The sequence below is a fragment of the Phacochoerus africanus genome, chromosome 7 (genome assembly GCF_016906955.1).
Source record: "Phacochoerus africanus isolate WHEZ1 chromosome 7, ROS_Pafr_v1, whole genome shotgun sequence".
In the NCBI taxonomy this organism is placed as follows: domain Eukaryota; kingdom Metazoa; phylum Chordata; class Mammalia; order Artiodactyla; family Suidae; genus Phacochoerus; species Phacochoerus africanus.
Genome location: NC_062550.1, coordinates 9,308,596 through 9,334,515, shown reverse-complemented (window position 1 = coordinate 9,334,515; position 25,920 = coordinate 9,308,596). Strand labels below are relative to the sequence as shown.

Sequence of the window (25,920 nt, the reverse complement as noted above, 5' to 3'; positions counted from 1 at the left end):
TTTTAATCAATGTCTAACTAAGCAAAAAATTTAAGTTTACCAACATACAACATAGTGACTGACAACAGAGCACATGTGTCATTTATAGAGAAACATATATCATGAGGGTGTGTACGCAACATTTTGTGCTAATTGGATACGTGATCAGAACAGTCAGGAGGAGTTCCTGTTGTGGCTCAGTGTGTTGAGAGCCTCACTAGTATCCATGAGGATGTGGGTTCCCCTGGCCTTGCTCAGTGGGTTAAAGATCCGGCATTGCTGTGGCTGTGGTGTAGGCTGGTGGCTGTGGCTCTGATGGGACCCCTAGCCTGGGAACCTCCATATGCCATGAGTTTGACCCTAAAAAGACAAAAAAAAAAAAAAGAGAGAGAGAGAGAGAAAAGAATAGTCAGGAGACCAGAGCTCTGGAAGATGGGCCTGGGGTCTAATCTCAGCTCAGTCCCTTGCAAATTGTGTGGCCCTCAGCTCTCGGTTTCCCGGGGTGTAAAACTGGGACAGCTGTGTCGGCCGCACAGGTTGGTTGGCTGGGCGTCACGGGGGGAGCGGCCACTCTCCGTCCTTACCTTGCCACTAAGGGGGTTTCTCTCAGCCTGCACCACATTGCTCACCATGTCAGAGAAGCTCACCCCATTCGGAAGCCTGTTTGGCCTAGAGGTGTCAAAGTGTGTATACTGGTACAGCTCTGCCAGCAGACTTTTATCTGCTGTTTTCTGAAGCAAAAAAAAGCAGAATGTGAAAATGAAACCCATCATCTTGATAGTTTAAAACAGCAGGCTAGCGTCCCCTTTTTACCATGAAGCTAATATAACAACGTTATGGAACGTCCAAAGCTAATGAAAGTGACTTCGTGGTCTCAGAATCCCGTACCAGAGGCCTATTTACATTATTTTCTACGTTCCCTTTCAGGTTTTGAGCACAGGTCTACAAATACGTACATGTTATTTCAATCATTTTACAGTCCCTACATGCACACACACCCACTTTTATGTCCGGCTTTATCCACTTAACTTTACATTGTCGCATTGCTAGACGGTCTTCAAATTTATCATTTAAAATGTCTTGCTAAGAAGATGTGTTACAATTTAACTATTCCCTGATTACTTACAATTAATGTTACTTATTAACAGCTTGGAGCATACAGTTCCCCCTGCCCCGTGGTTATTTATTTAATATTAATTTCTCAACATGACAACATTAGATATGAATATGACTATCCCTATAGTTCTTTTTTCAAATTTATTTTAATTTCTTAGCACTTTTTTTATAATTAAACCTATAGTTCTTAATACAGATCATTAAATATATTTTAGAATAAAAATAAACCACAACTATGAAAAATGTAAAAATACAGAAAAGCAGAAAGAGGAAACCAATGACCACCACCCAAAGGCACCTACTGGAAACATTCTGAGGGACCGAGTTCCTTTCTAACCGGGCTATGGCCTTGAGAATGGAAGGACGCAGTGATTAACTGCTTGGAGTCAGATGTCAGCTCCCCCATTTACTAGCTGTGCCACCTCGGACAGGACATTTAAATCTGCTCAGCCACCATCACAGGTAGGATGACAGTCAATGCAGACCATCAACCACCTGGCTTTAAGCTGTGTGGGAATTTCCTAGACTAAAGGATAACCTTCTTTAGCCTTTAAAGGTTTGAATACGCGTGAGCTGCGCAGTTTAAAGAGCAAGCTTGGGAGATTCTGCACTGGGGTGGGTTGAGGAGGGGCCGCATTGCTTCTGGAGAGGCAGTAGAGAGAGCCTGGCCCCGGGTCTGAAGATCTGAGCAGGAAGCAGGGCTCTGCCACCAATGAGCTACATGAAGCTGGAGAGGTCCTCTGACTGCTCCTGTCAGCTTCCTGGGATGTCTGCAGTGATCAGCAAAACCAGCACTGCTGTGGGAAGGGACCCTTGGAGCTGTGCAGCACTGTGGTTCTGTGTGAACTGAATCTGAACTCATTGCTGAAGGAAATATTTTCTAAGTTCTGAAAGTAAACAGACGACCTCTGGAACACTCCTCATTCTACCTTTTCCAGGGTGTTATGAAAAATTCTAGCATTATTAAAGTACTGTAAGATTCTCTAAAAAGGGAATTCTGCCATTTTCCTGCAGTCACCATCCAGGTGCCAAGTATCCTCTCCCTGGGAATAAAATCGATTTCATGCCCAGCAGAAACCTGCCAAAAACAGACGCAGCAATAGATCCCTTACCCTTTTGGTAATGACAGATTTCGCATTCCTGGAATCTGAGCCTCTGAAAATAAACTTCGACTTGCTTTGACTCTTTCCTGTAGAAGAACGGAAGAAGAGAAACAGGATGTGAGGAACCACGGAGACTGCTCGCCGCTACGTGGTAATTATACCTACGGTTTCTCATTCAACATGTGCAGCCAGGTGACACACACACGATTAGTCTCCTTAGATCCCACCTGGACTGCTGACTTCCTGATTCCCCTCATTATTCCCCTCCTGAGCCACAGAAGTAATCAGGAGCAGTAGATAAAACATGGGCTTTGAAATCAGGCTGGGGCTAAGCCAGGACCTGCCATGGACAAGCTGTGTGGCTTTCAGCAAGTTGTTTCCTTACCCCCAAGCCCGTTCTCTCATCTATAAAACATATTCAGCGGTACCTGCCTCTCAGATAGGGGCCAGTGGAAAACTTTAAAAAGGGGATATGTGTGAAAGCGCCTGGTGCAATGTGTCCCACAGCAGGCGGTCTCGAGATGGTACTGTCCCTCCCTCCTTCCTTGCCCAATGCCAAGAAGTTAGATTCAAGGCTTTTTCAGAAGAGGCCAAAAATATCCTCATCTGAAACTCTGGATTCCTACTCAATTGCATTTCAGATACTAAAAAAAACCAAACCCCACAAAAACACCAAGACTATGAGAAAGGAGTTTTGCCTCTGTCTCCCGAGTTGCTGCGAGTTTTCTCTCTTAAAGCCTTCTTCTCCACCTCAAATGTCTCAATTGCCTTCAAAAACCAAAAAGAAATGGGACATTAGGGATCAGTGCAAATCTCAGAGGAGAGCAGGTGTCGGGGACGAGGCGATTTCTCCTGCTGGTGTGCAAAAGGCCTGGAGCAAAGTTTGTGGCGGTGTCTCGCTGTCTCCCCACTAGACAGTAGGACCTTGGTGGCCATCAGTGTCACTGACCTCATCCACCTGAGTGTCACCACCAGTCTGTCCCCCACCTACCCTCTCTCAAGTTGCCCCTCCTCCTGGCCACACCTCTGAGAAGTACAGGATTTGGAACGGGGTTCCTAATTGCTCCAAGGGTTCCAAGCTATTGTTTAACCTCTGAAATGGGGGATGATAATACCTACCACCCAGTGCTCTTATAAGGATCAGATACAAAGAATTTAATGCATTTTAAAACACTAGCACAGAGGCTATCTGCTAGGAGCTGCTCAATAAAGAGTAACCATTATTATTAATCATCATCATACTCTTTTTTTTTTTTTTTGTCTTTTTGCTATTTCTTTGGGCCGCTCCCGCGGCATATGGAGGTTCCCAGGCTAGGGGTTGAATCGGAGCTGTAGCCACCGGCCTACACCAGAGCCACAGCAACTCGGGATCCGAGCCACGTCTGCAACCTACACCACAGCTCACGGCAACGCCGGATCGTTAACCCACTGAGCAAGGGCAGGGACCGAACCCGCCACCTCATGGTTCCTAGTCGGATTCGTTAACCACTGCGCCACGACGGGAACTCCATCATCATCATACTCTTGACCTCTCAAAAGATTCCTCTTGACCTCCGACTCCTCCTCCCCCCACCCCTGCTAAAGAGGAAGGAAAGGAAAACGAATGTCAGTGACCCAACAAGTTGTACTGATTATCAACCATAAGCTCATCTGCAAATTAAAAAAAAACAAAAACAAAAACCATAAGCCCAACACTGAGCCTGGACAACAAAGTTAACAAAGTAGACCCTATGTCCTTGCCCTCAAGGAATTTACACTCTATTCAGAGAGCTTGAGGATATGACAATAGAACCTTCCAAAACAGGAGGAAAAAAAAGACTGGAAAAAAAAAGAACAATATCCAAGAACTGTGGGATAACTACAAAAAAGTGTAACATAACGTATGCGTAATGGGAATACCAGAAGGAGAAGAAAGAGAAAAGAACAGAAGGAATATTTAAAGCAAAATTACTGGAACACTTCCCAAATTAATGTCAGACACTGAAACACAGATCTAGGAAACTAGATAACACCAAGCAGGATATACACAAAAAACAAAACCCAGGAGTTCCCTGGTGGCTCAGCAGGTTAAGCATCCAGCACTGTCATTGCTGTGGTGTGGTTTCAATCCCTGGCCCAGGAACTTCCACATGGCCAAAAACAAAAACAAAAAAACTACACCTAGGCATTTCATACTCAAATGTTAGAAAATCAAAGAAAAATCTCAAAAGAAGCCAGAAGGAAAAAACACTTTACCAAGAGGGTAGCAAAGACAAGTATTACATCTGACTTCTCAGAAACCATGCAATCAAGAGTAGAATGGAGTGAAATATTTAAAGTGGGTTTTTTTGTTGGTTTTGTTTTGTTTTTTGTTTGTCTTTTTGCCTTTTCTAGGGCCGCTCCTGTGGCATATGGAGGTTCCCAGGCTAGGGGTCGAATCGGAGCTATAGCTGCTGGTCTACGCCACAGCCACAGCAACACAGGATTGGAGCTGTGTCTGTGACCTACACCACAGCTCACGGCAACGCCAGATCCTTAACCCACTGAGCGAGGCCAGGGATCAAACCCACAACCTCATAGTTCCTAGTTGGATTTGTTTCCGCTGTGCCACAGTGGGAACTCCTGGCGCTTTCTTACTATACTTAGCATGTGGTCCAGGAATCATGCTCCTTGGTATTTATCCAAGTGAACTGAAAATATATGTCCAACGAAACCCTGCATGTGGAAGTTTATAGCAGCTTTATTCAAAACTGTCAAAATTTAGAAGCGACCAAGATGTTCTTCAGAAGATTAACCGGTAAATAAACTGTGGGACACCCAGACAGTGGACTAATATGAAATGGGCTACAAAGAATGGGCTATTATGATATGAAAAGATGGAGAAACCTTAAAGACATATTACTAAGTAAAAGAAATCAATCTGAAACAGTGACACATGTTATGATTCCAACTCTATGACAGTCTGGAAAAGGTAACACTAAAGAGAGCAAAAAGATTAGTCCTTGGTTGCCGAGGACTAGGGGGAGCAAGGGACGAAGAGTAGCACAGAGGATTTGAAGGCAGTGAAATTATTCTGTATAATGCTACAAAGGTGGATACTTGTCATTACAAATTTGTCCAAATTCATAGAATGTACAGCAAGAACCCTAATGGAAACATGGGCTTTGGGTGATAGTGATGTGTCAGTTTGGGTTCATCATTTACAATAAGGGTACCACTCTGGGGATGGGAGGTTGTGTGTGTGTATGGGGACAGAGGTATATGGCAACTCTGTACTTTCAGCTCAGTTTGCTATGAACCTAGAACTGCTCTGGAAAATAGGTTATTGCTTTTTAAAAAATCTATATCTTTGAGAACTTCTATTGTGCAAATGTGCTTTCAAAGACATAAAGGGGCCCCCAGGGCCCTTTCTTCCTGGAAGCCTCTGCACCTATAACTTACCAGGCTGTGCGCCAGTGGATTGGGACTCAGATCTATTTCACCAATCATTTGGTTCACCTGGTGTATGGAGCCAATAAGGCACACTGGAGGTGAGTCTGCTGAGGAAATTCTCTGCGTGATGATTACACATAGCAGAACAAGATGGGCGAGCCTGACAAGAACGGGGGCTCACTCCCTTTCTGGGTGGCCTCCCCATTTAATTATTTTCTTTGCAAAAACTCCTGCATCTTTATCTTGTCTTAAATGAGTTGCTTTATAAATTATAAACAAAAATAACCATATTCTAGACACCTTGGAAAATAGGAAAAGAAACACCCGTTATGCTACAACTTGCTAGCATTTGGGAGATTTCCCTGTAGCATTACTATGTACACACTTCTTTACATAATTATAATCCCAGTGTTTGTCTATTTTACTACACTGACTTTTCTCCCACTATTATGATCATTTTCCATAAAGCTAAATCATCCTTTTTTTTTTTTTTTAAGGCCACACTTGCAGCATATGGAAGTTTCCAGGCTAGAGGTCAAATCAGAGCAACGCCGGACACTTTCACCCATTACGCCAGGCTGGGATCAAACCCATGCCTCCAAAGCGGCCCCAGCTGCTGCAGTCCAATTCTTAACCCACTTCCCATAATGCTTTTTTTTAATTTTTATTTTTTGCTTTTTAGGGCTGCACCCGGGGCCATGTGGAACTTCCCAGGCTAAGGGGTGAGTCAGAGCTACATTTGCTGGCCTACGCCACAGCCACAGCAACAAAGGATCCTTAACCCATTGAGCGAGGCCAGGGACTGAACCCACACCCTCATGGATACTAGTCAGGTTTGGTACTGCTGAGCCCCGACAGGAACTCCCATAATATTTTAAACAGCAGTATATGAATCCATTTAGAGAATGAATCTTTTTAAATTTATTTAGTTTTGGCTACTGTGATGTGCTTGATGTGGGATCTCAGTTCCCAGACCAGGGGTTGAACCTGGACCACAGTGGTGAAATGCCAGGTCCTAAACCTCTAGACCACCAGGGAACCCCCAGAGTGCATTTTAATAGACTTAACTGTCCTTTGGCTGTTGAATATTTAAGTTGTTTATGATTTTTTTGCAATTATAAATAATGCTGTGATGCATATAATCATACACAGAGCTATTTCCATATTTTGGGTTATTCCTTTAGGAGAGATTTCCAGGTTAAGGACGCCTGGGCCCAAGGGTATCTCAGTCTTGTTTATCACTGTTGAAACCTCTGCTCAGCTCAATGGCCCCCCTCATTATCTTCTCTCTGTTTGCGTTTCTTTCTATATCAGTCTCAACTGGTTGAGAATATATCCCTTGAAAAAGCCCCATAATCCTATCACTCCTCACTGCCTTCACATAAAGCAAGGTTCACTGTTATCTCCAAGACCCTCAAGTGTTCTTACAAATTAGAGGATACTTGCTTGACAAGTAAAGATGCCAAGGAGGAACGTGACAGATCAGAGGAAGTGAAATGGACTAGTTAAGTTGAGATGAGTGTGGGATTAAGAAGAAAAAGGGCACATTAGAAAAAGGCCCAGGAGGAGTTCCCATCTAGGCTCAGAGGAAACAAATGACTAGTGTCCATGAGGATGCGGCTTCGATCCCTGGCCTCGCTCAGTGGGTTAAGGACCCAGTGCTGCTGTGGGCTGTGGAGTAGATCACAGACAAGGCTCTGATCTGTTGTTGCTGTGGCTGTGGCATAGGCCAGCAGCTGCAGCTCTGATTCGACCTCTAGCCTGGAAACCTCTATATGCTGCGGGTATGGTTCTAAAAAGACAAAGAAAGGAAGGAAGGGACAGAGGGAGGAAGGAAGAAGGCCCAGGAAAGTGAGACCCTGAAGCACATCCTGATGGGACTAGTTGTGCTCATCTCGAGAAGGGTTTCTGAGAGACATGCAAGGTGAGGGGTGCAGGGGGATACATGCATTTCTGGCAGCAGCATGACTTAAAGGTAAATAAACTCTATCTAAGATGGAAAGACAGGGTTATTTATAAACCGAGAGGGTCTTTAATTGCTGGACGAGTTCCATGGTCCTCCAGAAATGGGATTCTGTGGGTTCTTGGGATACAGTTCAGGGTCAGAAGTGAGATGAGGATCATTGAAGGAAGAGACAGAGAAGGAAGATGCTGGTAGAGCCTGGATGATGCCAAAAGGGACAAAGTCTGGACCCAGGTGGAGGCGCTGGCAGGTGAGAAGAGGAGAGGTCAGACGGAGTCAGAAAAAAGAAGACAAAGAAAAGTTGGATATTTACCTAACTTGTCTGAGGGCAGAGGGTTGGACCATGGCTTCTTAGTTGCTATCTACATGGATAATTCTTTGGAAGATAGACGGGAAAGGAGGAGACAACGGTGGGAGGAAAAAAGACATTTTTTTCTCTTCTTCCCCATTCTTTCAATGAATATATCCAGGATTTCTTCCTTTGGGGCTCTGTCTGATTATCTTAGTAAAACAAACTCAAGTCAAACAATCTTTTGCAATCTCCAATTCCTTTAAAGGCTAGGTATGGCTTAAGTGATTGAAAAAAAATTAATGAATATTTAAGAAATGAGCTAGTATGGAGTTCCTATCATGGCTCGGCAGAAACAAATCTGACCAGCACCATGAGGACACGCAGGTTTGATCCCAGGCCTTGCTTAGTGGGTTAAGAATATCCAGCGTTGTGAGCTGTGGTGTAGGTCGCACACGAGGCATGGATCCTGCGCTGCTGTGGCTATGGTGTAGGCCAGCAGCTACAGCTCCAATTTGACCCCTAGCCTGGGAACCTCCATATACCTTGTATGCGGCCCTAAAAAGACAAAAAAAAAAAAAAAAAAGAGCTTGTAAGTGGTATGTATTATAGACTCAAGCCTAAGTTACATCTCTGTGCAGGTGTTTTGGTCCCCATCATAGATGGCACCACAGAAGGATACAGGGTGGATTGTCCTCCAGGTTCTTCCTCATGGGATCCTTCACTTCATTCTGTGCAGTGAGTGAGACAGCCAAGTGCTCATCCACTGGCACCATTGGCAAGGCAGTGAAATTGATGACGTCCATCTTCCTGAAAGCAGTCATGGTCCAGTTTCTTGTAAACTGAAAAACAGTGAGTTTCCACTCTTAAGAGCCTCTCATTCCTCACTACGATCTTGTGCTCCATTCAACCAGCCTCCTGGAAGTCACAAATAGCAAAGAACCATCTTAGAAAGCACGACCACAGTTCATCTCCTAAGCAGGGCACGTGCTGCATGCAACATGGGAAATTAATGTTGAAGAAGTCTATTCTTAACTGAGGGCTTCAAGGTATGTATCCTTTTGCTCTCTATTTGCTGATCCCCACCCCTACCCCCTGATTAAAATTATTCTAGTTTTAAAAGTAAGGAGACTAGAATACTGAAAAAGCTGGGGCCCCAGACCACACAGCAAGTCAGTCTCCAAATTAGAAATGCAATCCAATCTCTTTGCCTCTCCGAGCCTCACTTGTAAAGTCAGAGATTTGGATTAGATCCCTAAGACCCTATTCAGCTCTCAGATGCTGGGGTTTTATGATACTGGGTCCATCTCCTCAGCATGAGGCTCCTCATCTACCTGAGGCTCTCTGCTCCCTCTCAGGAAACTGGCCCTCTCACTACCCTTCCTCCTGGACCTGGAATATTCTGGCCACTCTGTTCTCCTAGGTCCTTGCTTATTGGCCAGGAGGAATTCACCACTACCATCTGTGGGTCCTTCCTGCTCAGAGCTTGGTGGTATAGGCCTGGTTATAATGAAGACTCGGATCTGCCCTCAGGAAGCATAATGGAAAGAGCGAGAAAAGGCAGAGTTTGGTGGAAAAATGAACTGAGGTGCCCTTTCTCCACAGCCTCCTTTCCTCTCCTCTGGTTCATGCCTTCTGCCCTGCCCTCTTCTCCCCAGCCATGCATCCCATACGCCTGGCCCACCAAACTCCTCCCTGGTCCCTGCCGGGCTATGGTCTTTGTGCCTCTATGCCTTTGCACATGCTGTTCCCACCATTCAGTGATCAGCCCAGGTGATACATCTTTTGCAAAACTTTTTAATAGTCCAGGCCAGTAGTATCACCCCTTCTCTGTGGAAGAATAAGAAATGTTCTGCCCTCATGGAACACATATCCTGGCAGCTAAGATTTGAAAGTCTCTTGTTTAAAGTTAACATGTTTAGACCTAAACATGTTAACTAAGTTAAAACAATGCTGACCTTAGAGTCAGTCAGACTTTTATTCAGTTTACCCTTCAGTCATTAAGTGACTATTTACTGGCTGCCCACCACAGCCAGCGGTGTGTGCCTACCGGGGAAAGGATGGCAAGCTAAACCAGACTTGATATCTGCCCTAACAGAGCTTACATCTACTAGGGGTGACATGTGATAATCAACTATATACATAATCATGAAGTATAACTGACCACTGCCTCAAAGGGAGGGACACAGTGCTGTGAGATGACCTAACAGTGGATACTGACCTACTCAAGGGGATAAGGACTTGAAGGATGAGCAGGAGTTAATTAGATAAATGGGAAGGGGAAATACCATCCAAACAGAGCAGCATAAGAGTAGAAAGATAGAAAAAGGCTAGAAGTGTGCATCACAGATGCACATGTGACAATTGAATCCTTGGAATATGGTTAGTGTGACCGAAGAACTAAAATCTTAATTTTAATTAATATTTAAAAGGTAAAGCAGAATAAAATTTTAAATATTGATTGTATGTTGGAATGATCATATTTGGGTCATATGAGTTAAATATTATTTGTATTAATATCACATGATTTTTTAATTTTTTAAAAATAAGGCTGGGGGATTTCCCGTCATGGCACAGCTGAAAGGAACCTGACTAGGATCCATGAAGGACGCAGGTTCATCCCTAGCCTTGCTTAGTGAGTTAAGGATCCGGCGTTGTTGCCGGGAGCTGTGGTGTAGGTCACAGACGTGGCTGGGATCTGGGGTTGCTGTGGCTGTGGTGCAGACCAGCAGCTACAGCTCTGATTCCACTCCTAGGCTGGAAACCTCCATATGCTTTGGGTGTGGCCCTAAAAAAGCAAAAAAAAAAAAAAGTATACATACACACACATGCACATATATATACGGCTACTAGGAAATTCTAAGTTACATATGTGGTCCACATTAAGTTTCCTTTGGACTGTTGTAGGTTAGACCATGCCGTTTGGTTCTAGGATAGGGAATTCTTCCCTTCTCAGTGAAGTGTACTTGTACCTGGAGCCAGAGACCCATGGGTCCTGTCCCTCATTGGTGCACTCACTAGGCACCCAGTAAATATCCCCTGAATGACCCTGAGTTTCTTCATTTATCAAATGGAACCAATAATACATTCGGTTAGGATTTTAGGAGATTTAGAGTTGATTCCTGAGTGCCTTCCTCACTGTGTGACCGTGAAGCGGCCCCTGGCCTCAGTTTCCCCTGCCTGTCGAATCGAATGAGAATCCGGGCTTCGGGTGGAGGCCAGGGGGGGAGGGTCACTGTCTGTTCGACTTACCTGACGACATCGGCGGAATCCGACGAACTCAGGGCCGATTCCGCCACGTGTCCCTCAGGGGACACCTGCAAAGTTCTGGCTGAGACACCCGTCACCCGTTGCCCCCACATCCATCAGATAGGGGTGCCCTTGGTTTTGTGGTCAGGGACGAGGAAGAGGAGTGGCGTCGGGGAAAGGCCCATTTTGCTGCTGTGAGTCCTGACGTTCTCCTGGCAACGCGGGCCGCAAGCATCTCTTCCACCTCTCCCACAACAATGGACGTGTCACTAGCCTCGGCGGAGCCCGCTGGACGCCGTTACCACGGCGACAGCCCCGCCGGGTGGGGAGACCAGACCAAGGGGTTGGTGGGGCGGGTGATTGTGGTTCCTCGGCCTAGGATATGGCATGGAGCACGTAAGTGACTCCAAAAGGCACTGAGTTTGTGGAGTGTATTAAATGTACCGATAGCAGTCCTCGAGAGTTTCTGGTGCTTCGCGTGGGCTCGCATTGGGGGCCGCGCTGCGCGGGGCACCCCCACTCCCCTCGGTGGTAGAGCCCGGCAGAGCAGCGCGTGCGCGGTGGGCCAGAAACGACTGGAAGCGGCTGTTGAGGCGGGCGAGCAGGCACTCGGTGGCTGCGCAGAGGGGGTTCTGGGGTTAGCTTGGAAGCCCGCTCTCGGGGCGCGTCACGTGCGTCTCTAAGCCTGGTATCGCCCGAGGACCCAAAGAGCGTGGGACACCCGGGCGTTCCCCTGCGTGGGACTCAGGGCCTCCCCGCAGCTGGAGCGGCAGGAGGGCGTGGAGCAGGAGGCGGTGACTGGGGCCACCGCAGGCCCATCACCACCCATTTCGAAATGTGTTTCCTCCGTTGTAAATTGGGGTGATAATTTCTACGGTAAGTCAGCGGTGAAGGTGATTAAGGAGAGCGTGCGAATGAACATTTGTTCACTGCCGTTAGTTAACAGACCTGGGTGGCCTTGACCTGCATGGTCTCTACGGCCTGACTCAACTCTGGGGGACGTGTATCTCTTTGGGAATCCGAGGAAAAGCAGAGACTTGCTTCCTCACCTTCTTGTTAGATTAAAATAAGATAATAGAATTTCCCATTGTGGCTCTGTGGGTTAAGAACCTGACTGGTCTCCATGAGGACGCAGGTTCCATCCCTGGCCTTGATCAGTATGTTAAGGACCCAGCGCTGCCATGAGCTGCCCTGTAGGTCACAGACTGGGCTTGGATCTGGCATTCCTGTGGCTGTGGCATAGGCCGGCAACTACAGCTCTGATTTGATCCTTAGCCTGCGCACTTACGTATGCCGCAGGTGCGGCCCAAATAAATAAATAAATAAATAAATAAATAAAGAAGATATTTTATGACCCATTGCGAACTGTAAAGCATTGTGCAGTGATTATCATCAGCATGGAAGTGTAGACCTTGTTTGAAGCCCATCCACTACCTTCCCACGATGTGACTGGGGGCAAGTTACTTCTCTAAGTCTCAGTTTTCTAACCTGTAGGCGGGAACATACTACTTGATCTACTTCTGCCAGGATTGTGTGAGCATCAAATGCCATAGTTTTTAAATAAACACTAAAGGAATAACCTGTAAGTGGGTACTCTTGTTACCTTGGATTGTGAATCAAGAAGCCTGGGGCCCATCCATGCACAAGTGCTGGATGCCACTGGGTCCCCAGGAGAAGCAGAGCAATGATAGGAACCCAGGTGCTCTCCTTTCACTTCCTTTGTGCTGAATCCTCTCTCTTCAGGGAGTTTCACTGGAGAGAAGGCTGCCTTGGGCCATGGGGGCAGCTGGGGCCTCTTGGTCCACACTAATGTTTCAGGATCCCAGGGTCTCAGCCAGAGTTGTTTGTGGCTTAATGGATCTGACTTAAAAACTAGTCCAGGTTCTTCCTTTTCCTCATCTTTGATATATTGATGACAGTGCTTGGCCTAAGTGTTATGAGAATTAGTGAGATCATGCATGGAGTGCCCTTATTAAAACCTGGAGAAATAAATAACCGTGGCCAAGGTTCAGCAGACAGCTGAGGGGTCTAGAACTAGTCTGCAGTGTTCATGTGATAGCTCAGGCTTAGTGCTCTTAGCACAACTGTGGGCTTTGCAAGAACAGCTTGGCTTATTTTTCCTCCTTCAGATGTCTCCAGATGCTTGGAGGGGCAGGGGCTGCTTTTTTTTTTTTTTTTTCCCCTTGCTTTTTTAGGGCTACACTCGTGGCATATGAAAGTTCCCAGGCTAGGGGTCGAATCAGAGTTGCAGCTACTGGCCTACACCACAGCAACAGCAACACGGGTTCCAAGCTGTGTCCAGCTCATGACAACACTGGATCCTTAACCCACTAATTGAGGCCAGGGATTGAACCTGCATCCTCTTGGATCCTAGTCGGATTTGTTAACCATTGGGACACGATAGGAACTCCAGGGGCTGCTTTTTATATGTTTTTTTTTGTTTATTGGTTTGGTTTGTTTTTCCATACCTAATACATGAATATATTATCATTGTAATAACTCATTAAACCCAGAAATATATTTCTTTAATATGGTTTTATATTGTAACATGAAATTGCCACTATTAGGCTTTTTTTTTTAACCTTGAAATGGCAAATTCAGAAGTTCCCTGGTGGTATAGTGGGTTAAGGACATGGCATCACCACTGCAGTGGCTTGGGTTGGATGGTTTCTTATTTTTCACTCTTATCAACAATAGAGAACATTTGTGTGAACATGTCCAGTTCTGGAGGAGAAATTTTTAGAAGTAGATTTGCTAGCCAAAAAGTATGCACATTAAAAGCTTTGCTAGGTTTTGCCTAATTGAAAAAAATATATAGCATCTTATGTTTCCACCAAGAATTAATGAAAATATCTTTTTCTCCATATACTCACCAGCATTGGATAGTATTGATCCCTTAAATTTTGCTATTATGATGGGTGAAAATGCTTCTCTTTATGATGTACCCCACAAGTTGGGTTTTTTTTGTTTGTTTGTTTGTTTGTTTGTTTGCTTTTTAGGGCCACACCCATGGCATATGGAGGTTTCCAGGCTAGGGATCTAATCGGAGCTACAGCTGCCAACCTATGCCACAGCCACAGCAACGCCAGATCCTAGCCATGTCTGCGACCTACACCACAGCTCATGGCATTCAGGATCCTTAACCCACTGAGTGAGGCCAGGGATCGAACCTGCAACCTCATGGTTCCTATTCGGATTCGTTTCCACTGCACCACCACGGGAACTCCCCACAACTTATTAATACAAGGATAATTTGATATACATCTTTAGCGAACTGTATGGCTGTGGACTGTGGGAAAATTGGATAATTCTCCAAACCCTAGTTTTCTCATCTGTGATAGGGATAGGAAGATAACTACCCTTTGGGTTGCTGCTAGGAATAAAGAAATAGATGCCTTGTGCCTAGCATTGGGTCCAATCCCTGGTGGATACTCAAGGAAGGGTTATTAGTTATTGTTATTGTGACCTTTTCTTTTTTGCTTTTTTTTTTTTTTTTAGGGTTGCACCCGTGATATATGGAGGATCCTGGGGCCAGGGGTCCAATCGGAGCTACAGCTGCTGGCCTACACCACAGCCACAGCACCTCGGGACCTGAGCTGTGTCTGCGACCTGCACCACAGCTCACAGCATTCAGGATCCTTAACCCACTGAGCGAGGCCAAGGATCAGACCCGCAACCTCATGGTTCCTAGTCAAATTTGTTTCCACTATGCCATGACGGGAACTCTGACCTTTTCCTTTTTGAGTTAAAATCTTTCTTCCTGGACATTCCTGTTTCACTCCTCTTCTGCCTTCTCTGGACATAGGATTAACCGTCTTCCCTCTTCCACTCTTTTTTTTTTTTTTCTCTCCAGCAGAAATAATGCCAGGGCCTTCCGCTGTGTTCGGGATGGCATGGTAGCACTCCTTTAGACTCCCTCAGCATCTTGGCTGTCCCATCCACCACCACACTGGAAGCATTCTGGTTTGTTCAAGTCCTAAGGTGTTATGCCCCAGCCCAAATGCCATCATCTCGTGTGTGTGTCTACTGCTGTTTTTGTTTTTATTTTTAAAAAATAATAATTTTTGCTTTTTAGGGCCGCACCTGCAGCATATAGAAGTTCTCAGGCTAGGGGTCAAATTGGAGCTACAGCTGCAGGCCTACCTCACATGTCATGGCAACACTGGCTCATTAACCCACTGAGCAAGGCCAGGGATTGAACCCACATCCTCATGGATACATGTCAAGTTCGTTACCCTGAGCCACAACAGGAACTCCTGCTGTTTTTAATCACAAACACACACCTGCAGGAGTTCCCTGGTGGCTCAGCAGGTTAAGGATTGATGTTATCACTGCTGTAGCTCGGGGTTGATCCCTGACCTGGGAACTTCTGCGTGCTGTAGGTACTGCCAAAAAAAAGAAAACCCCACATACCAGTAAAACTGATAAGCACATACCACTGACTATCTTATTTATTTATAAATCATACTACTGTACAGAAGTGTCTAACTATACACTTATATATGTGTATATATACACTTATATATGTGTATATATATGTATGTATTGTAAAGCTTCCAAAGAAACTGCTAAACTTTTATCATTAATTTTAGTCATATTAAGGGAGTTCCCCTCGTGGCACAGCAGAAAAGAATCCAACTAGTTTCCGTGAGGATGCGGGTTCGATCCCTGGCCTCGCTTAGTGGGTCAGTGATCTGGCGTTGCTATGAGCTGTGGTACAGGTCACAGATGCAGCTGGGATCCCACGTTGCTGTGGCTGTGGCGTAGGCCAGCAGCTGTAGCTCTGATTTGAATCCTAGCCTGTGATCTTCCCTATGTCACAGTGTGGCCCTAAAAAGCAAAAGAAAAAACAATTAGTGACATTAATATCTACATCACTGAAAATAGTGCAGAATTTTTTCTTCATGTTCTCATTGAATATGTGTTTTGCTAATTGTTAGGAATTCCTACTAGGATTTGTCTTTTAATGGCAGTCGATATAAAACCTTGTTTCAGATAGTTTTGAGAAGTTCCCTCTTTTTTTTGCCAACTTCTTGTCAGATATGATAAACTCATTACTTTTTATCTCATTGTGTGGTGAAGGAAGATTTTATACCTAGAAGTGGGGAAGTTGAGAACTCTGTTACTTTCTCATCTCGTGCTTTCATTTTTGTCTTCATCAATCTACAGTTTCTTAGAAGGAATCTTTTTAAACTATTTATGTATTATACATGAAAATTGGGGTAATATATGGAAAGAAACAAACATGACCCTGATCTCATAGCACAAACAAAAGTCAGTTGTAGAGAAATCATAGTCCTAAATGTGAAGGCTAAAAGAAGAAAATTTCCAAACATTAATATATGAAAATATATATGAAAATATCATCACCTTGGGGTAGGCAAAATTTTCTTATATAGGACACAAAAACACTAATCATTTTAAAAATGCTCATAAGTTAGATCCCATTAAAATTAAGAACTTGGAGTTTCCCGGTGGCTCAGAAGGTTAAGGATTGGCATTGTCACTGCTGTGGCACAAATTTGATCCCTGGCCTGGGAACTTCCACATGCTGCGGACATGGCCAAAACAAGAAAGAGAAAAAGAGGCAATCCAAGGAGTTCCTGTCGTGGCTCAGTGGTTAACAAATCCAACTAGGAACCATGAGGTCGTGGGTTCGATCCCTGGCCTCCATCAGTGGGTTAAGGATCTGGAGTTGCCACAAGCTGTGGCTTAGGTCGCAGACTCGGCTCAGATCCTTCATTGCTTTGGCTATGGCACAGGCTGATGACAGTAGCTCCAACTGAACCCCTAGCCTGGGAACCTCCATATGCCATGGATGTGGCCCTAAAAAAGAAAAAAAAGAGGAGGGGGGCATATGGAAGTTCCCAGGCTAGGGGTCGAGTCAGAGCTGCAGCTGCCAGCCAGCCTACACGACAGCTCACGGCAATGCTGGATCCTTAACCCACTGAATGAGGCCAGGGATTGAGCCTGTATCTTCCTGGATACTAGTCGTTACAGCTGAGCAACAACAGGAACTCCTTTCTGATTGTTTGTTTTCTCTTTTTAGGGCCACACCTGCAGCATATGGAAGTTCCTGAGGCAAGGGGTCAAATCAGAGTTGTAGCCTCTGGTCTACACCACAGCCACAGCAACACCAGATCTGAGCCACATCTGCGACTGACACCACAGCTCATGGCAATGCTGGATCCCTGACCCACTGAGTGAGGCCAGGGATTGAACATGCATCCTCATGGATACTGGTCAGATTTGTTTCCGCTGAGCCACGACAGGAACTCCAGTTTGTTTGCTTGTTTTTAAGTCCATGGATTTAAAGCTGTCGGGCTAGGCTTGTAGGGTGATGAAATGTTCTATATCCTGATCTGGAAGGTGGCAGCAGGGGTGTGTGTGTGCATATCTAATGAAAACTCATGAAGCCAGAGATATTATTTGTATTCTTTTTTTATACATTATATATTTGTGTTCTACTTAAACATACAAAAAAGTTTGCTTCTCCGCCCATGGGCAGTGTCAGTAAATCAACTTAATTGGGCCTGTGTGAATTGCACCAGGTTGTGATATGCTGAAGGCAGCTGTCTGGCTGCCGTTGTCAGCCCTGCCATGTTGCGGGTCTCCTCCTCCCACCACTCACCTTACCTCCCATTCAGGACAGGTAGTCTTCTCACATGTGGACTGAGTGAGGGGCACTGTTATCAGTCTGAAAGCAAAGTATAACTATGGCTTCATTTCTTTAAGATGGAGTATATGGTGAAGCTGTTGCCCCAGGTGTGATTCTTACCAGTGTCCAGGAAGGAGTAGGATTGCATGCCTCGCTCCAGACTATAAGCCTGGTTTGTGACAAAACTTAAGACAAGCCAGGTAGGCAGGTGTCTGTGGTTAACGTAACCCGTAGAGCCACACAGACCTGTGTTCGAATACTGGCTCCTGGAATTCCCATCATGGCTCAGTGGAAGCAAATCTGACTAGTATCCATGAGGACGCAGGTTCAATCCCTGGCCTCACTCAGTGGGTTAAGGATCCGGCGTTGCCGTGAGCTGTGGTATAGGCTGGTGGATACAGCTCCAATTCAACCCTGACTCTGGGAGCCTCCATATGCCACAAGGGTGGCCCTAAAAAGCAAAATCAAAACAAAACAAATACTGGCTCCCATTTAGGACTTCAGTCTTGTCTAAACTTCACTTGTCAAATAGGCATAACGGCTGGTTGTGAGGGCCGAGCCATTGGGAAGGCCTTGGCGGGCTGCCCAGCACGTAGTGAGCACTCAGCACGTGGGAGGGAGCACCAGGATTATTAACGGCCATGTGATAAGATGTGTGTATTCATGATTTGAAGACAGGGACACAAGGTCATGACCAACTCTTTGTATCCTTGACTTTTTTCCTGACCCTAGGAGGAGGGAGCATTGACCTTTCCTTCATCAAGCCAAAGATGCCTCTCTTTGGGAGTACGTTCAGTCCGAAGAAGACGCCCCCTCGGAAGTCCGCCTCGCTCTCCAACCTGCATAATGTGAGTGTCAGCCTGGCGTGCAGTGTGCCTGGAGCATCCAGCCTGGTCTCTTACGGAAAGTGTGGTCCTCGGGAGGCATCCTCGTGGGAAGGTGTCCTTTTAAATCATGTTATTGCTATTTTTATTTATGTATTTATTTACTGGCAGCTCCCACGGCATGTGGAAATTCCCAGGCCAGGGATAGAACCCACACCACAGCAGTGACAATGCCAGATCCTTAACCCGCTGCACCACCAGGGAACTCCCTGTTATTGCTATTCTTAAACTCTTATTTGGGAATTATTGTCAGAGCTTGTTTAAGAACATTAAAAGATAGTCGATTTCATTATGATTTTTTGGGTCCAAATGAGATTATCAAGTTTGACTTGGCTCTATTCCCAAGACTTGGCCTGGAATCAGTTTTAGTCATGTCTAAGAGTCAACTTGCTTCTCAAAGGATGATGTTTTGCCAACATTGCTAGCATTCAAAAGGATATGCCACAGCTCCAAAGGCAGTTTCCGAGCCCCTCAAGGGCAGAGGAGTTACATTCATCTCTGAATGTTCAGTGCCAGTCTGGTGCAGCGTGGGTGCTCAGTGACCTGTAGAAACATTGGAAATCACATTAAAGAGCAGCTACTGCTGCTCGTTGGGCCTTAGCGTTTTATGGCTTTTCCACGACATATGTAGGTAGCTCCATGGTAAGCAAATGAGAGCGTCTTACATTTAAAAGGGCTTTTCCACTTTATTATAAATTTGCAATAGGACTTCTTAATCCCTTAAATGCTCTGTAGATATAATTCAGTTTGCAACTTTCAGCATGTATAGCTTTTCCAGAAAGCATCTATTGCATAAAGTGTACATTTCTTCTCTTCTGGCTTAAAGACGTTTTTGTACCTTATTTGATTTTCTGACTTAAAAAAATATATATGAAATGTGCTGAGTAATGATTAGAGAAAAGAAGTGAGTTGTTGGGGTCATGCAGCGAGCAGAGGAGGCACGGGGCCTAGAGCCCATGTGCTGTAGCCTCCAGCATGAGCGTCTCACCCACAGTTGGATCGTTCAACCCGGGAGGTGGAGCTGGGCCTTGACTACGGAACCCCCACTATGAACCTGGCGGGGCAAAGCCTGAAGTTTGAAAATGGCCAGTGGATAGCAGGTGGGCTGCATTTCCTGCCACTTTGTCCCACAAGATTGTGGAAAGAAACCCCACCTTGCAACTGCTGGTTCTCTCCTTCCACCAGAGTCGGGGATTAGTGGAGGCGTGGACCGGAGGGAGGCTCAGCGCCTCCGGAGGCGGAACCAGCAGTTGGAGGAAGAGAACAATCTCTTACGGCTCAAGGTGGACATCCTGCTAGACATGGTGAGGAAGGTGATGGGAAGGGCCGCCTCGGCTTTCCTTGGGCAGGATCCTTGCGAGTCCTTTCAGGCAGCTCATACCTCTTGAGTGCCAGTTTGCCCAGGTACACCGCTGTGAATCCAGAGATACAAAACCACATCGAAGTCCCTCAAGGGCTCATCGTGTAGCTGAGAAATAGCGAACAGATTGACAGGGCCCTACGTCAGCACACACACGAGAGAGAGAGAGAGAGAGAGAAATTTATTCTGTGCAGGCAGGAGGACATCACAGGGAAGGGATATTTGAGCTGAATGTGGAAAGATAAAGGTAGCGATGGAGGCTGGGATGAAGGCATTCAGGAAAGACATTCTGCTCCTGGCTTGAAGAGGTCTCGCACCAAGCAGCCATTAGTCAGCGCCCCGAGCAGGCCTGCTGAGGGACCCTCTCTGTGCTGCCATCGGTTTCGTGTGAATTTTAAAAACCCAGCACCCCCTTGAGCCTAGAGGTGTATGTGAAGGTTGGCTGAGAGGCAGGGAGCCCACGAGGTAGTGGTCTGGCGCTCAACTGCCTGCATTCCCTTGCCCAGCTCTACCCTTGGCTGTGTGACTTCAGGCACGTTGCTCAACTGCTCTGTGTGAAGAAACATCTTCAGTAATAAAATGGGCATGATAGGAGGCGCTACCTCAGTAATGAGTTAATGCAAGTACAGCCCTTCATGTCGCTGTTCATGACACGAAGAGTGTCATGCTCAGAAAGTAGAACTCTTTCACAGGAAACTGACCTCTAGAAGTTATATCTCTCTGTCCCTATCTGGCGTGTCTTCTACCCTCTGCTCTAAAATCCACTGAAAGGGAGTTCCCATTGTGGCTCAGCTGGTTAAGAACCTGACTAGTGTCCTTGAGGATGCGGGTTCGATCCCTGGCCTTGCTCAGTGGGCTAAAGATCTGGTGTTGCTGCAAGCTGCAGTGTAGTTTGCAGGTACAGCTCGGATCCTGTGTTGCTGTAGCTGTGCTGTAGGCCGGCAACTGCAGCTCTGATTCAGCCCCTAGCCTGGGAACTTCCAGGTCCTGGTGCCCTTAAAAAAAAAAAAAGAAAAAAAAATTCACTGGAAGATCCTGATGAGGAAAGTAGCATTCCTTTTCAAGCATTTTCCCCCCAATCACCATTATTTGACCCATGACTCAAGCAACTCAGACCCTAGTCCTTTAAAAATCAGCAATATCTGCCTTTTTCATCCCCTGAAACCTGGTGTCCTTAACACAGTGAGAGCCACACAATCTTAGTGCCACAGAGTGTTGATCAAATGGATGGTGAATGTTCTTCAAGTGCTTGAGGTCCTGGGTGGTTCAGGAGGTTTCCTTTCTGCCCAGTTACAAAAGGGTTCCCGTCGTGGAGGCTGCTGGCAGCATTAGAGAACTGCCAGGGGGCCTCCCTTTCCCAGCGTGCAGTGCTGGCCTTGCCAACCCGAAACGTAGCCCAGAAACATCCTTCCTAACGGTCTGCTGCTTTCCCTCCAGCTCTCCGAGACCACTGCCGAATCCCACTTAATGGAGAAGGAACTGGATGAACTGAAGGGTGTCAGTCAGCGGAGAAAATGAAGACCCCACAGACCTCGGTTAGGACAATAGGGAGAAACCCATTCGTCAGAAGAGGAGGATGTGGCCGAGGGATTTTTTTTTTTTTAGCCAAACTAGTGGATTAGGTCTTGGGAGAGAGTATCATACAACGGGACCAAAAGGCGCTGGCCCCCGTGGGTTGCAGTAGAAAGGTGACAACATAGTGGAAACCAGGATTCCAGGCCAATCCTGTGCTCCCGGCGCAGGGAGGCCTCCTCGCGGAGGTCTGGAATGATGGGAGCCTTTGGGTGCTTTCCAGTCAGTGAACACACAGATGCCCGTGGCCCGGGCTCACCCTCCTTGACAGAGTTCCTCACAGCCACTGACGCTGATGTTTGGGGAGCAGTGCCAGTTATACTGAGTGCTGTTGTTAGGGGGTCTTGGACGAGAGACTCTCTTTGGTCCTCTGCCCTTCAGGCCACTGTCTCCCACCTGCAAATACTGGTTCCCCAATCCATAGCCTCTTCTGGCTTTGGCTTCTCAGCAGCAAGTGCCAGCCTTCCACAGCAACACTCTATTTTTGTGCTATTTTCCTGTTTACCCTACTTTTTAAAATTAAATGATATTATATGATCTCTCTCTGGTCGAAGTGGCTGTAAAGAGAAGCATCGATTCTTGAAGTCAGTAATGGAGACTGGGCTCTAAGCTTCTGATGCTCCATCCAAAGACAGAACTGTCAGGTTGTGGGGCAATGTCACCGCTGCCGGAAAAGCGTTCCAGCTTCCTGGGCATTGGCAGAGGTTGATCTGGAACAGAAACGGTCTCTGCCCCAGTTCCTCTGCTTTCCTCTTTTGGGGTGTTGGGACTAGTCTGGAGCTGGCAGGGACTGAGTAGTTGGGACTGGGGCGCTGATTTCCTACAGTGGGAATGTGTGCCTTAGAGTGAGCTGGGCTTCTCTGTCGGGGGGAGGGCCAGCCAAAGTCCATCAGAGGGGATTCAGCTTCCAGAGTCAAGGGGGAGGGCATTGAGGCTGGGGACACAGCCCCAGAGACCAGGGATGGTTACTAAGGTCTGCAGTTTCTGAACACCTGTTACCTGCTTGGGACGAGGCCCAGCATCTTGCTCACACTCGTTTCCTCCTCAGCTCAGCTGCGTGGAGCAGGGCTGTCAGTCAGCATGCCTACTGGCAGGTAAGGAACCAAAGCGCAGAAGTTCAGAAACTGGTCTAGGCTCATGTATCGCAAGTGGGAACCTGCTAATTCACGGTGAAAGAGAGGAGCTGAGTAGGGGTTGCCTCAGATGGAGGTGGCAGTTGGTAGTCCCGTGGAGGATGGATAGAGAAGCATGATCTGTAGCCCCAGCCCATGGCCTTCCCTTCTGATCTTGGAGAGACTAAGAGGGAATTGGAAGAAGATGCTTATATATAAGGTACAAATCTTCAGGACCAGATAATAGGAGCAATTGAGAGTTGGCTTATTCCTAGACCAGTACCATGTGCAACCATTTGTTGTGCACCTTTGATGCCAGACATCTGCCTATAGACAGCCCTGAAACTCAGATGCAACTTGAGCCCCGCCAAAACTCAGATTGAAACTTGAATCCATGGGCTGGGACTTTAACCTGCCATCTTTTAGTTGAAATTACACACATGGTCTCAGGACTTAATGAAGCTCACAGGTTCTTTGTGTCTCATCGAAGAAAATTCAGTGAGAGACCAAGTGATTGGTAAGAAGTGGATTTATTTAGAGAGATACTCCATAGACAGAATGCAGTCAGTCTCTAAAGGCGTAGGTAGCCCCCAAATATGGGGCGGTTAGTTTTTATGGGCTGGGTAATTTCTTAGGATAAGGAGTGAGAGGGCTATTCCAACTATTTGGGGGAAGGGGTGAGTATTTCCAGGACTTGGGCCACCGCCCAGTTTTTGGCCTTTTATGGTCGGCCTCCGAACTGTCATGGTGCCTGTGGGCACGTCATCTAGCTGATGCCTTACAGTGAGCATGTGACGAGGATCAAGGTCTGTTGGAATTCAGATCTTCTGCAGTCTTTGGCCTGCTTGGTTCTAACCTGTTTATGGTGTATCCTCAACCACGATGTCATTTGTTTAAACGTTGTGCCCTGCCCCCTTCCTTCTTGTCTCCGTTTAACTTAGAATTTTTCAACTTTATGATGGTGCAAAAGCAATACACATTTAGTATAAACTGTATTTTGTCTTTTTTCTTTATTTTTTTTTTTGCCTTTTCTAGGGCCGCACCCATGGTATATGGAGGTTCCCAGGCTAGGGGTCCAATTGGAGCAGGATCTCATTGCTTATCCATTCTAAATGTAATAGTTTGCATACACTATCCCCAAACTCCTAATCCATCCCACTCCCTCCCCCCTCCCCTTTTGGCAACCACAAGACTGTTATCCATGTCTTGAGTCTGTTTCTGTTCTGCAGGTAGGTTCATTTTGCCGTATTTTAGATGCTACATATAAGTGATATATGATATTTGTCTTTCTTTTTGACTTCACTTAGTATGAGAAGCTCTAGTTGCATCCATGTTGCTACAAATGGTATTATTTCATTATTTTTCATGACTGAGCAGTATTCCATTGTTTAGATATACCACATCTTAATCCATTCATCTGCTGATAGACTTTTAGGTTGTTTCCATGTCTTGGCTATCACGAACAGTGCTGCTGTGAACATATGGGTGTAGGTATCTTTTTGAATTATAGTTTTGTCCAGATATATGCACAGCAGTGTGATTGCTGGATCATATGGTAATTCTGTATTTAGTTTTCTCCACATTCTTTTTTGTAGCGGTTGTACCAATTTACATTCCCACCAACAGTGTGGGAGGGCTCCCTTTTCTCCACACCCTCTTCAGCATTTGTTATTTGTAGACTTATTAATGATAGCCATTCTGACTGTTGTGAGGTGGCACCCCATTGTAGTTTTGATTTGCATTTCTCTAATACTTAGTGATACTGAGCATCTTTTCATGTGCCTGTTGGCCATCCGAATGTCTTCTTTGGAGAAATGTCTATTTAAGTCTTCTGCCAATTTTTCTATTGGGTTGTTTGTTTTGTTTTATTTATTTATTTATTCTTTTTTAGGGCCATACCTGCGGCATATGGAAGTTTCAGGCTAGGAGTCAAATTGGAGCTGCGGCTGCTAGCCTGTGCCACAGCCACAGCAACACCAGATCTGAGCCACACCTTGACCTATGCCACAGCTTACGGAAGTACTGGATCCTTAACCCACTGAGTGAGGCCAGGGATTGAACCTGCATCTTCATGGATACCAGTCAGATTCTTTTTTTTTTGTCTTTTTGCCTTTTTCTAGGGCCTCTCCCACAGCATATGCAGGTTCCCAGGCTAGGGGTCTAATCGGAGCTGTAGCCACTGGCCTACGCCAGAGCCACAGCAACGCGGGATCCGAGCCGCGTCTGCAACCTACACCACAGCTCACGGCAACGCCGGATCGTTAACCCACTGAGCAAGGGCAGGGACCAAACCCGCAACCTCATGGTTCCTAGTCGGATTCGTTAACCACTGCGCCACGACGGGAACTCCCACCAGTCAGATTCTTAACCCACTGAGCCACAACGGGAACTCCTGTTTTTTCGAGTTGGATGAGTTGTTTGTATATTTTGGAGATTAAACCCTTGCGTCGTTTGCAACTATTTTCCCCCATTCCATAGGTTACTTTTTTTTTTTCTTTTATGGTTTTCTTTGCTGTGCAAAAGCTTGTGAGTTTGATTAGGTCCCATTTATTTATTTTTGTTTTTACTTCTATTGCCTTGGGAGACTGACCTAAAAAAAAGCTTTTGTACAGTTTATGTCAGAGAATGTTTTTCCTGTGTTCTCTTCTAGGAGTTTTATGGTGTCTTGTCTTTTGTTTAAATCTTTAAGCCTTTTTGAGCTTATTTTTGTGCCTGGTGTGAGATTTACATGCACCTGTCTGGTTTTCCCAGCACCATTTGCTGAAGAGACTGTCTTTTCCCCATTTTATATTCTTTCCTCCTTTGTCAAAGATTAATTGACTGTAGGTTTCTGGGTTCTCTGTTCTATTCCCTTGATCCATGTGTCTGTTTTTGTGCCAGTACCACACTGTCTTGATTATTGTAGCTTTGTAATACTGTCTGAAATCTTGGAAAGTTATGCCTCCTGCTTTGTTTTTTTCCCCTCAGGATTGCTTTGGCAATTTTGGGTCTTTTATGGTTTTATGTAAATTTTTGGATTATTTGTTCTAGTTCTGTGAAAAATTTCATGGGTAATTGGATAGGGATAGCATTACATCTGTAGATTGCTTTGGGTAGTGTGGCCATTTTAACAATATTAATTCTTCCAATCCAGGAGCATCAGATGTCTTTCCATTTCTTTGAATCCTCTAATTTCCTTGATTGGTGTTTTATAGTTCTCAGTGCATAAGTCTTTCTCCTCCTCA

General features: G+C 45.8%; 2 protein-coding genes across 3 annotated transcripts in view; one reads left to right on the top strand and one right to left on the bottom strand.

Annotated features, from left to right (window-relative positions):
• Window positions 1-11,379, bottom strand: part of FAM227A (family with sequence similarity 227 member A) — a 61,057-nt gene extending 49,678 nt beyond the window's left edge. Inside the window, exons 1-6 of the mRNA XM_047788410.1 lie at window positions 11,114-11,379; window positions 8,544-8,779; window positions 5,619-5,701; window positions 2,897-2,966; window positions 2,208-2,284; window positions 564-710 (exon numbers count right to left, since the gene is read on the bottom strand). Coding sequence (XP_047644366.1) covers window positions 564-710; window positions 2,208-2,284; window positions 2,897-2,966; window positions 5,619-5,701; window positions 8,544-8,685 — 519 coding nt within the window. The 5' untranslated portion in view covers window positions 8,686-8,779; window positions 11,114-11,379. The remainder of the gene's footprint in view (window positions 1-563; window positions 711-2,207; window positions 2,285-2,896; window positions 2,967-5,618; window positions 5,702-8,543; window positions 8,780-11,113) is intronic.
• A 297-nt stretch (window positions 11,380-11,676) lies between these two features.
• CBY1 (chibby family member 1, beta catenin antagonist) lies at window positions 11,677-22,123 on the top strand. 2 transcript variants are annotated; one of them, XM_047786242.1, is made up of 5 exons: window positions 11,677-11,986; window positions 18,501-18,616; window positions 19,647-19,752; window positions 19,838-19,956; window positions 21,450-22,123. In XM_047786242.1, the coding sequence occupies exons 2-5, from the start codon at window positions 18,539-18,541 to the stop codon at window positions 21,528-21,530; spliced, it is 384 nt and encodes a 127-aa protein (XP_047642198.1). In that variant the 5' UTR covers window positions 11,677-11,986; window positions 18,501-18,538; the 3' UTR covers window positions 21,531-22,123. The 2 variants fall into 2 exon arrangements, with proteins under 2 accessions (XP_047642198.1, XP_047642199.1); XM_047786243.1 differs by lacking the exon at window positions 11,677-11,986 and adding an exon at window positions 15,052-15,073.
• Window positions 22,124-25,920: the final 3,797 nt, after the last annotated feature.

Coding starts and splice junctions, on each gene's coding strand:
- CBY1 (XM_047786242.1), top strand. CDS start 18,539: ATGCCTCTCTTTGGGAGTACGTTCAGTCCGAAGAAGACGCCCCCTCGG. Junction 18,617..19,646: donor CGCTCTCCAACCTGCATAAT/GTGAGTGTCAGC, acceptor TCTCACCCACAG/TTGGATCGTTCAACCCGGGA. Junction 19,753..19,837: donor AAATGGCCAGTGGATAGCAG/GTGGGCTGCATT, acceptor TCCTTCCACCAG/AGTCGGGGATTAGTGGAGGC.